Source organism: Emydura macquarii, unplaced genomic scaffold (assembly GCF_026122565.2).
Source record: "Emydura macquarii macquarii isolate MOO-44397 ecotype Brisbane River unplaced genomic scaffold, CSIRO-AGI_Emac_v2 contig_2531, whole genome shotgun sequence".
NCBI classification, from domain to species: Eukaryota; Metazoa; Chordata; order Testudines; family Chelidae; genus Emydura; species Emydura macquarii.
This window is the reverse complement of record NW_027132668.1, coordinates 8,463,919-8,475,887: the sequence shown is the minus strand read 5'-3', so window position 1 is coordinate 8,475,887 and position 11,969 is coordinate 8,463,919. Positions and strand designations below refer to the sequence as shown.

The 11,969-nt window shown below is 38.1% G+C and overlaps 1 protein-coding gene across 1 annotated transcript in view; it reads right to left on the bottom strand.

Annotated features, from left to right (window-relative positions):
- Positions 1-4,895: 4,895 nt before the first annotated feature.
- The window catches only part of TUBGCP3 (tubulin gamma complex component 3), a 113,660-nt gene continuing 106,586 nt past the window's right edge, over positions 4,896-11,969 (bottom strand). The window contains exons 20-22 of the mRNA XM_067563680.1: positions 10,336-10,476; positions 9,531-9,647; positions 4,896-6,067 (exon numbers count right to left, since the gene is read on the bottom strand). Coding sequence (XP_067419781.1) covers positions 5,909-6,067; positions 9,531-9,647; positions 10,336-10,476 — 417 coding nt within the window. The 3' untranslated portion in view covers positions 4,896-5,908. The remainder of the gene's footprint in view (positions 6,068-9,530; positions 9,648-10,335; positions 10,477-11,969) is intronic.

Genomic DNA, 11,969 nt, shown 5'->3' with positions numbered 1-11,969 from the left:
TACATGCTAAACTTTAGGCATGAGTGAAGTAAAGTGGACTGCTCAAGTGCTTTGCTGAATCAGGGATTAAATGAAGAAGCATTTTGAAAAATGGAAGTCTACTCATACACAACAAATGTTCACATAAAAAAATAAAAATTAGAACAACTCATCAATTTAAGCTGCTCTGAAGAGGACAGAGTTTTTAAGCTTGTGCATAAAGCTGCTTAGTTTTCTTAGTGCAAACAAACAATTGAATGTTTACTTAAATACATAAAACATGTAGCATTGGTCTTTCAAAAGCTCGCCGCGTTGGCCTAACTGCTACAAATGAAGGCTGAGTTAGGCTTGTGCTCTGACTGCTTTTAAAATCCCACCGCTATTATTTTCCTCTCGTGCATTACTCTAAAACAGCTTCATAGATATTATCCCACTTGGTGTTTGTTCATCTTTTGGATGAAACCAAGCATAATCAATTTCAGCCGAAAATAGAGGGGCGGGGGAGTTTAGGGGGGTTGTTTGATTTTGATTTTTTTTTTTAATGGCTGATGAGGATTTAGAATGGCAGCTCCAAACTTAACCTTCTACAACATTGGTACAATATATAATAAAACGGTACATAATAAAATTGTGCATCACCTACACACATCCGTACTTTTACCCTTCTCTAAAAACGATCATTAGTAAAATCAGCTATTTAGGGTCAGTAGGCCCCAATATTACAAAGACTTGCACACATGCTGAACATTAAGCATGGAGTAACACCTATTCAAAGTTAAGCATGTGTATCAATCTTTGCAGGATCAGAGCCTTACTGGTTTAGGCCCCAATTCCAGACAGCACTTAAACACATACTTAACATTAAGTACATGATTAAGTCCCACTGACATATGTTTAAGTGCTGTCCTGAATAGGGATGCTTTTCTAAAGCAGGCCTTAGAATATTGCTGTGGGAGAAAAGTCTCAGTGAGAGCAGGTCTGACTACAGAACAAGAAGATAGGAAAAAGCAGGGAAAAAAGAAGTTTATTTTATTTTTTAATATCCCATTCTTTTAAAAAAATGGTGCAATTGGAATGGGTAACTGTGTTTCAAGAAAAGAGGGGAAAAGTGACAAATGATTTTTAACTCAGAACAAAAGTATCAATTTGTCACCAGAATTTGACAAGTGTCCAATGAATTTTTTTTCTGGGGAAACTACACTATTGGGCTGAAAGGATTAAAATATAAAGGGAATACAAGGATCTTGGGTGAGACAGAGAGAGAAATATTAGCATTAAAAAAAAATCAAACCGCATAAAAAATTAAAAATACCCATGGAAATGGCATTACTCAGTTCCAAGCAGTCAATATATGAACATAGAGATAAAGCAGAAAAGCTAATAGCAAAGTTGATAAAGAAATAGCGGAAACCCGAGGAATCATATCCTCTCTCTAAAATGAACCAACGTTGACCGTTTTCTTTACAGAGGAAAATAATAAAATATTTCCATATTATGAAAAAACGTATTCACTCATGTGAAATTAAAAAGAAAAAAGAGGAATACATTATCTAATGGAATCCAATTTAAATACCATCTCAAGATACTGAGCACTTAGCAGCAGGCCCACTAAAGGCCACAGAAGACATGCTCTGAGGAAAGCCCAGGACTGGATGGGCTACTTATCAAATATTATAAAAACTTACTCTTCAGCTAGTGCAACACTACCAGCTCTGATGGGCCAGAAAGAACCCAACCACCCCAATCCTCAATTCCTCCCACCATACCTGACTGTTTAAATACAGCTTTAGCTAATCTGCATACCTCATAATCCCCACACACTACAACCTCTTCCCAGAAGACTCAACAATACCAGTGCTGTAGGGAGAACTCAGACTATAACATTATAAAAACAATGTCATTTATACAGGGCTTTTTCACAAAGCACTTTTCTAAACGTGGGCAAATATCATTATCCCCATTTTGTCACTGAGGTGGAGAGAAGATAAAAATGACTTGACTCACCATGTAATGTAGGGCAATGACACCATCAGACTTTCTGCGTGGCCTTGGGGCAGTCCCTTAGGCCCTATCCAACAAAGCACTTAAACACTTGTATGCAAATAGTTCCTTTGAAGTCATTGGGACTATTCACACAATTAAAATTACACATACCTTTGACCTATGCTGAATCAGGACCTTTAGCTCTATGTTTCGGTTCCCCACCTGTAATAACTGGGATAATAATGCTTCCATGATAACTTCATTAATGCTTGTGAGGCAATCGGAGGCTGATATAATAGTAACTGGGCACAAACAGAATTTAAAGACTCCAGTTCTCCACTATGTCCAGTTTCATAAATCCATGTGATGTAACCTTTTCCAAGGTGGACCACCATCATGTAAACCCTTTTGAGCAGATGGAATAGGGGCACAGGGCCAGAAGACGACAAACTGGGGCCTTAGGCACACTGTGACTGGGGTTTCCTGAGCCTCAACCTTGCAACCCATAAAGTGAAGTGGCAAAGGGGAGGGAGAGACAGCAGGATGGGGTCCCCCTTTCCTACCAGGAACAGCAGGGGTGATCGTGCAGAGGTCCCCCAGTACTTACCTCTGCTTCCAGGATATACTGGCATGAGTGGGTGGGCCAGACCTTCTGCACACGTCTGTCCTCTACTGGGATAGTGTTGATGGGTGTCTTGTAATTAATATCCGATTAAGACACTTGGGACAGTTCCTCTCTCAAAAACTATTGTTCCAGGCTGTCTGCAGACTCAGACAGGAGCCCTTGCCTCAGTTACATGCTAGTCCTGTTCTCAAGCCATAGACGTTCATTCGGTATATAACCTGTTAAGCATTTTATCTAACAGGACTAGGTACCCACCATTGTGAAAATGTTTGAACTCAAAACTTTAAGCAGCAAGCCTGAGTGGGTTATAGATGGGTTTACTGGAGAAATTTGACCCAAGTCATAAGAGGAGGAGGTAGATTTGCAAGTTGTTGTATAGATGGCAGTTGAAAAGAAGTGAGTTAAATTGCAAAAGAAGAGGACCATGAACATATCCAGAAGGGATATCAACAGGGTGGGAAAAAGGGAGGGGTAAAATAGTATCCTCCAAAGTCATCACAACAGGCTCAGTTAAGCAAAATAGGAGAACCTGGGAAGCATGGAGTGAATTCAAGGGAGTCTATGAAGGAGCGGGCCTCAAGGAGGAAAGGAGCGACGGCCCAGTGCTGAAGGAAGATAAAAGACCTAGGAGTGTTTATGAGGATGGAGTAAATGCTGTTTTACACTTGGCAAAAAGGTTGTCCTTAGGGCAGTTTAGGTGAAGTCAAGAAACTGCAAACTGGATTGGGGGGGGGGGGGGGGTGGGGTTAAAGAGAAAGTTGAAGAAAATGCAATGAAAAAATCCTTCCTAACACAGGGAGACATTTAATTAACTTGAAAGACATTTAAAATTGGCAAAAGGCAGTATTTTTTCTACCCAGTGCACAGCTTGTGGATCTCATTGCCACATTTAAGCCAAGAGACTAGTAGGATTTAAAAAAAAGAATCAGGTTTTTATATGGACAACAATAGCCAGAGTTGTGATAACAAAGATTTAAAAATCCCGAGTTTTGGAAGGATATAGCCCCTCTTGCTTCAGGGCATAAACCAGACTTTAGCTAATAGGGGTAAGGAAGAAACGGTCCCTGTGGGTAGATGAAGTGAGTACTCTAAAGTTACGGCACAGCGTTCCTGGCAGGACAGTGTACCTGTTTTGATGGTTTGCCCTCATAGTTTAATTGAACCTGGACGTTTCCAAGAGATTTGAACATTGTTCCATTCTCAGACCATTCTACTGATGATTAAGTACGACTTTATACTGTACCTGTCTCTTTTTTTCCAATCAGTGCACTGGCACTTAGATGTCCTAATCCATGGCTTCATTCTGACAGATCACCTTGTTCTGCAACAAATGAAGCAAGAGGAAAAACAACTAAAATAGTGGTGGAAGTCTCAGGATGAATCTGTCTGATTCTGTCAAAAATGCTTGACATCTTATATTGTGGCTGGAAGGAGGGCAAAAAAGTTTCTTTGCCTCTACTTTAGAAGCCATAAGGTCTTGGTCAATTGATTTGTTTCAAGTTGACATTCTGATTAATCTATTGTCTCCTCACTTTCTTTCTGTTTCCAGTGCCTCGTGTTATGGGGCAAATTTCTTGCTTTGAAGAGAAAACTGATGATTCAGGCTGAACTGTGTTCATAGTACCAGGGCAATACTGAAAATGGAAAAACTTTGTCATCTTTGCTCAATGCTTGAGCAGTCTCTTTCAAGTACTGAGTGTTGAATTAAGGGACCTTTATACCACAACCTATGATTTAGGCCCATGCTCCTCTTGGCTGATGACCTGCACCATCTCCTTATCTGAAGGACCTTTCCCCATTGATACTACTACATAGTCAGTCAGTCAGTAGAGGAGCTGAACTGAAGCACCAATGTTTTAGAGTAGGCAAAGTTGTTGGGTGAGAGGGTGTTCTCATTGAGGAGTCCTCAACAATGGAATTTTCTTCCCTCTTGATCCAAAGTAGCCCAAACTTGATAGACAGAGGAGCTTTACAGAATGCCATGTAGGCTGTTTTCCCAGATGTTCAGGGAGGGGAAGGGCAGGGGAAAAAAAAAAAAGAGACAAGCTTAGGGTATTTGATCTGGTGCTCTGATTGCATGGGTTCATTTGTTATGGGATTAGGCTGTTGGGATTTTAGTGTAATTATTTGTATGTTATAACTTTTTGCAGAATTTTGATCTCTTAGTTGATGCCAGCAAACCACAACCTGGTACAGATAGGGGTTTTGAAATTTAAAAAAAAGATCAATGCCCATTGGTGTTCAGTTTACCCTTTTTCCATCCGCTCCAAAAATTTGTTTTTTCCAGTTACAAAAAACAGCGAAGTACTTGAAAGATAATTGTGTTTTTATTTTTTCTAAGCTTTTACTTGTGGAACATAATAAATGGATGCTTAAATGACTTGATATAATGACATCTTTACAAAAACCATTTCCCCCTAACATCTGGACAGCAATATATAAATATTTACAATGGAAAAATAGGCAAGGAAAGAAATAAGTAGTCTTCATTATCCAAGTCAATTTCTTTCTAATCATCAGATTTTGAACACAAAACACTGCATTCACTTCTATCCATATTTACACATTTCTTTACTACACTTGGGATAGCACTGAGATTTTAACTTCAATTTTTAGGATGTTTTATTATGTTATACATGTCACTCCTGTTATGTTCCTGTACTTTGCTTTTGTATAGTGGCAGAATTTTGCCTGGAATAATAAATCAAAATTTTGAAAATGTTAACCTTGAAGAGAGAAAAAAAATTAAAAATTTATGTAAAGTTTACATACCAGAATACAAAGTTTCTCACACAAATACATCACAACACTGAAAATCAGTATAGTAAAATGTTTTTCTAAATAAGGATATTAGATCTGGATCCAAATCTCTTGACTTTAACAAAAACAATATCCCAATAGAACAAATATATATATAGAAAAAATAACGCCCTCTTATTTTATTGTTAAAAAAGGAAACGGTGCCTTCTGAAACAAACTAAGATGTGATCTGTGATTTCCAAATGTAAGTTACAGTGAAGAGAGCTTAAAAAGCCCCAAATAAAATATGGTCTTTTTTCAGAGGAAGATTTAGCAGATCAGTTGGAACAGTTTAAACCAGCCCATTTAATTTTGTAATATTACAAATGTCAATGTAAAAAAATGAGACTTTTTTGCTTTCTGTCCTATAGTGTCACACAATCACAAGACTGAAAACATGTTGCCTGCAGAAATGATAGACACCTATCGCATGCCATTTGGTTTTAGTACGTAGAAATTGACTCCCTTATCCAACAACAGGTTTAACATCCTTCAGAAATCCAGGTACAGTCATTAGAAGTTTCACATATGTGAGCTGCGTCTCCCTCTAGTGCCCAAAGACATACGAAGTCTTGGTTCTCTTGCTTTATAATGTTCATTGAAGTCCAATCTAAAGCTAAGAAATCGAAGGCTCTCATCGGAACTTGTAGTCAGTAAGATCAAAAACTGTTGCACAATACCCTGAATGGAAAGGGAAAAATAGGAGATTCATCAGAAATAGCATCTGTTGGCAAACTAAGGATTTGAATGGTAACCATGTATTAAAGGAAAAGAGAACTCCAAAGGGAAGGGCAAGCAGAATTTTTATAACTAATGGTTCGCAAATCAAATGAAGTGCAAAACTAAGTATAACAAATCCACAGCTATATATAGGGACTCCATGACTGAAGTTAAAAATAGAAAACTTATAACAGCAACAGCACAAACTCTTAAGCCACTTGGTCACTACTTGCTCTGAGAAGCCTCTTCAGCTTTTATATCCCGCACCAGAGTCACTGCAGCGTGAAAGCACTGATGTTGCCGTTGCACCACTGGCAACTGGTTCTCCTGCAACCCATTCAGCAGGTTCTTTACAATGTTTCTTGTACTATCAATTACTTTCCTGTTTGAGCTACTGCAGCTTAAGTAATTTTATGCACTTAAATTGTGTTCTGTTAGGTTATGCTCTCAAACTTTTGCTTGTTTTAAAAACAATACTTTATACTCACACACAAAAACTGTTAAATTAGCAATATTATGGTTGCAAAGTCAAGCACTCAAAAGTTAGGGAATACCAGAATTAAGTTTACCTGTGCAACCTTAATTCACTCCCCTTGTGCATATGCCTTATGATGCTAGATCTTTAATTACATGATTACATACTATTTTTTCCCCCACAGGACCCTACCTCATTCAGTGCACAGGATAGACAGTGCTCAATTCAATAGTTTGTTTTCTCCTCATTGTTCAATGGGTAGCCCTAGGTCTTATTTACAAGGCACTATTCAACCCCTGTTCTGAAAACAATTATTAATTTCCTCATGGGCTTTTCTATGGTGTACATTATTCTAGTGTTTGAGTGCTTCACAAACATTCATTACTTATTTTCATAACACCTCTGTGAGGCGAGGGGGTGGCATTATCCCCATTTTACAGAAGGGGCGCTAAAACAGAGAGATTAAGGTAAAAAATATCCAGTAAATTTAGGTGCCAACACCTAGTACATAGAACTACATAGCAAATTTTGTGTGTCAAGCAAGGCTCCCACTGACTTCAATTGCAGCTGTGAGCGCTCAGCACTTCAGCTAAAAGGGATGCAGGTTCTCAAACTGGATACCCAGAAAATGAGGAACACACAATTAGTGTCTACCTGTGAAAAGTCTGGATTAAGTGATGTGCTCAGCACCACACAGGAACTCCGTGGCAGAGACAGGGATAGAATCTAGTTCTCCAGGATGGCTTTCAACTGCTTTAACCATTCTGAGACCATTATTTCTCATCTGGCAATCCTCTGCCTCATTCACTACACACCTTAGAAATGAGGCAGGGGTCCAATAGCCAGCAGTTTCCTTCACTAGACAACCCTGATTCATCTCCGGATGACATCAATGCACACTGTAGAACTTCCCAATGAGCTGTAGCAGTGTCCATCCAGGATGTTATGGCATGGCAAGCTAGTGTGTTGTAGATTTACAGACTGGCTTGTCTTTTCGGGGAATTTAGCTGCAAACCTTTTATGGAGTCTTCTACTGAGCATGTGTGAACTGCAGTTTGTCAAAGGCTTATGACTTGACCAAATTTAGATAGAGATGTCTCTTGTCATCCCTGTGAAAATCTGACACAAATGCCACTATTCCAAATTAAAAAGCATGGGGGCACTAGAGCTTCTCAAATATGATTGTCAGAATTTTTTTTTAAGCAGGGGGAAAATATTTTTACCTAGCCTCCAACTCAGAAATAGCTGTACCACTTGGCTGAAAGTCTGCACAAAAAATTCAACCCAAGGCAGACAACCGGCATAGAAATTTTCAGCCCAAATGGTTAAAATTTCACAAAGGTATAAGCAACTGCAATCAGGGTCTTATAACAGGAAATGCCGGACAACCTTAGTAGCACCAGTACTTTAGGTGGAGCTGGTATTATTTAATTTTACAAAATTTCATACTTTAGAAATGCTAATTTATGAGATTCACATTTTAAAAGCATTTAGAACAGAATCTTCCCAGTTGTGGCTGTTACTACCCCAAGCCCAGCTTTGGAGACCTGTGTCAAACTCAGCCAGATCCCCATCTTTTGCAATACCAATTTGTGAGTGAGTGCTGGGCATGGTCATGCTGAACAGGATTATAAAAGCCAGAATGGCTAGTGTAGACATAGTGCATTCTTGCAAGCATTAATGGTGGAACTACTGGTGCCTTAGTGTTGCAAAAAAAACCCTACACGAGTTTTACGGCCTAAGGCCCTTATCAGTCTTGATAACAACAATGCTGGAAAAAAATGCAGAACATGGTTCACTTAGGGAGACAGCAGAGGTTTCTTCTAATTCATTAATCTACTGTTATTTAATATGTCTACATTTAACATCTTGTATTTTGTCTAATGTCTTAAACATATAGGAAATTATAAACAGCAGGACAGGGAGAGAACAGGCCCAACAAATTTAGTTAGAAACATGCATTAAAATATGAAGAGGGTATCACCATAATCTTCAACATCCAACTTTAGTTTTTATTTACTGGCTTTAGAGTAGTTTAAACTAAAAAATGATATCCTTATCCTACACAGTGCTACTTTGTAGGGGGTTTCAGAAAAGAACATGATGTGACATTTTATATGAGCTTTGACAACTAGACACAATAGGGCAAGTTGAAACTGAAAATCCATCCTTAATTGTTCATTTCCTGATCTTTGTAAATTGATAGAAGTGTGGCCCTAATGTTTTATGGTAGATTATAGTAACACTAATTTCCTTTAAAAAAATCCTGTGGAATGCTTTGCTTGAAATTTAGCTACTGGTTCCTTGGTAAATGGTGCATTTGGAATAAAATGTAACTAATTAAGAGTAATCCTGAATAATTCTGTTTTCACAGCATGCGACTCTGCATGCTTTCACTTAGCTGCTCACACAGTACCCATTTCAACATCCCTAAAATGAGAACAGAAAATGACTATTTCTTTAAAAGAATTATTTGGGTAGTAATCATTTGCAAAGATTAGGAAGGTAAATGGAATGCAATTGGGATTATATTGATTAAGATTACTTTAAAAAGAACTATTAAATCCATTATGAAACAAGTATGAGACTTAATAGGAGAGACTATCACGGTCTATCCTGTAAGAAAGCACTTGCTTTTAATGCTCATACAGAATGGCTACTAGAAGTTCCCAAATATCATCCACCTACAAATGATCAATTTTCCTAAAACTGATGTTTTCAATGGCGCAACCTCTGAATTAACCCAAACACATATTTAAAAAGACAAAATAGGTATTGAGGACTAGCTAACATGAATGCTTTAAAATAAAAACATCCAGATTATGGACGAACATTCATGCTGAAATTGCAGGTACTTTTGATTTTTAGAAACTCAAATGTATATGAAATCAGCAAATGTATTTTCTTGGTACAGATTAAAGTAAACACTCTTTATAAATCTGAAGTCACCTGATAGAAATGTGTAAGTATTCGCAGCTGTGAACACATTTTTGGTACGGATTCTTGAAACTCTCTAATCCTTTTGTTCTCTTCTTCCTCTTCAGATGCAGTTACTCCCCATTCACCCTACAGAACAAAGTGGGAGAGATGTTAAACCCCACATTTATAAACTATGGGTCCAGCTACCAACTGGACTAAACTGCTATTTTCATACATCAAAATTCATCATAACAAGCCACATGTTCAGCTTCTCATATTACGACTGTCAACCCCTTCATATTGGTTATGCCGTAAATATAACTAATAAGTTGCGTTAGTGAATCTACTCCTGAAGTTGACAAGTTATAAAATGTTTTTGCCAAGAATTATTATATGATAGACAATGGTAAATGAGAATTCCATAAACTTTTTTGTATTTAGGAATGAGCTGATTTCATCACATATCCACTCTTCTAATCAAATGAATGTGTATAGTTGGAGGAAAAAGAATTTGACTGTTAGGTTTAGGCATGGCATTTTCCATGAGGAGCTCAGAGCTTTGGAACCTACTACCCCACTCCTTGGTCTGAAACAGCTTACTGACTTTCAAGACAGGCTGCAAAACTTTCTATTTAACCTTCTATGGTGTGTGTGTGGAAGCTGCTGACTTATTTTCTCTCTCACTATATTTTTAACTTTTGGCAAAGGTACCTAACAACCCTTGATGTTCATTTTGTCTTAAATACATTCACTTTAAATTAAAAAACACATTGTTTTTCCATCTCTCTCATATAATTGCCATCCATAATACACAGGACTAGCAGCGTTACTGTACCTCAAGTTCATGCTGCTTCTTTTTCTCTTCAAACTGCAACCTCATCTGCAGCTCCTCCAAAGCAGCTCTGTACATTACATCTTGAGCATTTTGAAGCTCAATGATTTGATCAAAAATGGCTCGAAGCTGGTTGAGGAGCGCCTGTGAGAAGATTCAGAAAGATGGTAAAAAGGAAGATAATTCTGGATATATAGAGGATTTTAAAGCTACTGATACATTTGCTGAGATTCTAAAGGATTATTTACCTGGAAGTAAAATGGTAACTTAAGAGCACAGCTATGCAGAAAACCCAGATTCAGAAGCAACATTAATACATTTCTTACTGGAACAAAAATGGGACAGCACATATTGCAATAGCAACATGCTTCATCTCAAGCTATAGGCTGCATATGTAGCCCAAATGCAAGCCAGATAATCTTCAGATAAAAAAGTGGGTCATCACAATGGTTAAGAATATGGAAGGGGAAGACTGGAGTAAAACAGATCCCAAAAATCTACTCATAGGTCCAAAATAATGATGTTACTGCTACATAAGTCTTGAAAGAGGGAAAAGGAGAACATTTTGCAGTTCCTCTTGGTTCTCCCACAAGATTCTTTTTAAATTCTTACCATTTGTACAGCTCTTAATAGCTGTGTAAAACAACTGCATTTTTAACATAAAGTGTTTTGTGCTGGTATTGCCCTTCTCCAAGTCAAAAGCAGCATTTGTGGCTAATTGGCCCATCAAGGAAATAATTATTTGTATTACAATGGTGCTAGGAGGCTTCCAGTGTGTTGTGTGTTATACAAAACTATATGGTACCCACCCCAATGTACTTACAATATAATCAAGGCAAGATGCAACAAGTGGGTGGATTACACAATTGAAATGAACATGAGAGAGGAGATGAGGACAATGGTAATGTGAATAGGCATTTACATAGGTCAAAAAGATAAACATCTGAAGACTCTGGTGGCTCTTTCTCTAGCAGTTTCCCATAAGCATCATGAAAGAAAAAGTCTTAAGAAGGTATCTGAAGGAGGAGAGGGTAGTGATTTCACAGTCTAGTCTGCAGAGGGCATTCCACACATAAAAGGAGGCATGAAGGAAGATGTGAAGATTCTTGTGGGAGAAGTGGACAAATATGCAACAGAGACAGGAACCAGCATGTGGGGAAACATGATAAGATATACAGCATGTAAATATTTAGGGCATGTGCTGTGAAGGCGTTTAAAATGCTAGAATTAAAGCTAGTCAAAACTTGTCAACATTTCAGAAAGTCAGGAAAAAAATTCAATACACAATTTATAATTTCCTCCTTTTTTTCCCAAATAGCTCTAATTAGAAGCTTGTATTTGGTGTGGTAGGCGGTGGTAGTGGAGGGATGCAAAGCTGTGTGTGTCATCAGACATGGTCAGAATGATGCTGGAGTGGGTGTTAGATAATCCTCTGGACACAATCTTCATTCTTGTCACTCCACCCTGTGACCAGTGAAACAGAAAAGCAGGGGATAGGAGGAGCACAAAGAGTTCAATTTTGGCCCTGCAAAGTTTAAGCTGATGGCAAGATATCCTGGAGACGTTAAACGGGCTGAGATTCAGAACTGGACAGGGGCAAAAAAGTTCAGAGTGGAGTGGTAGATTAGAGTCATCAG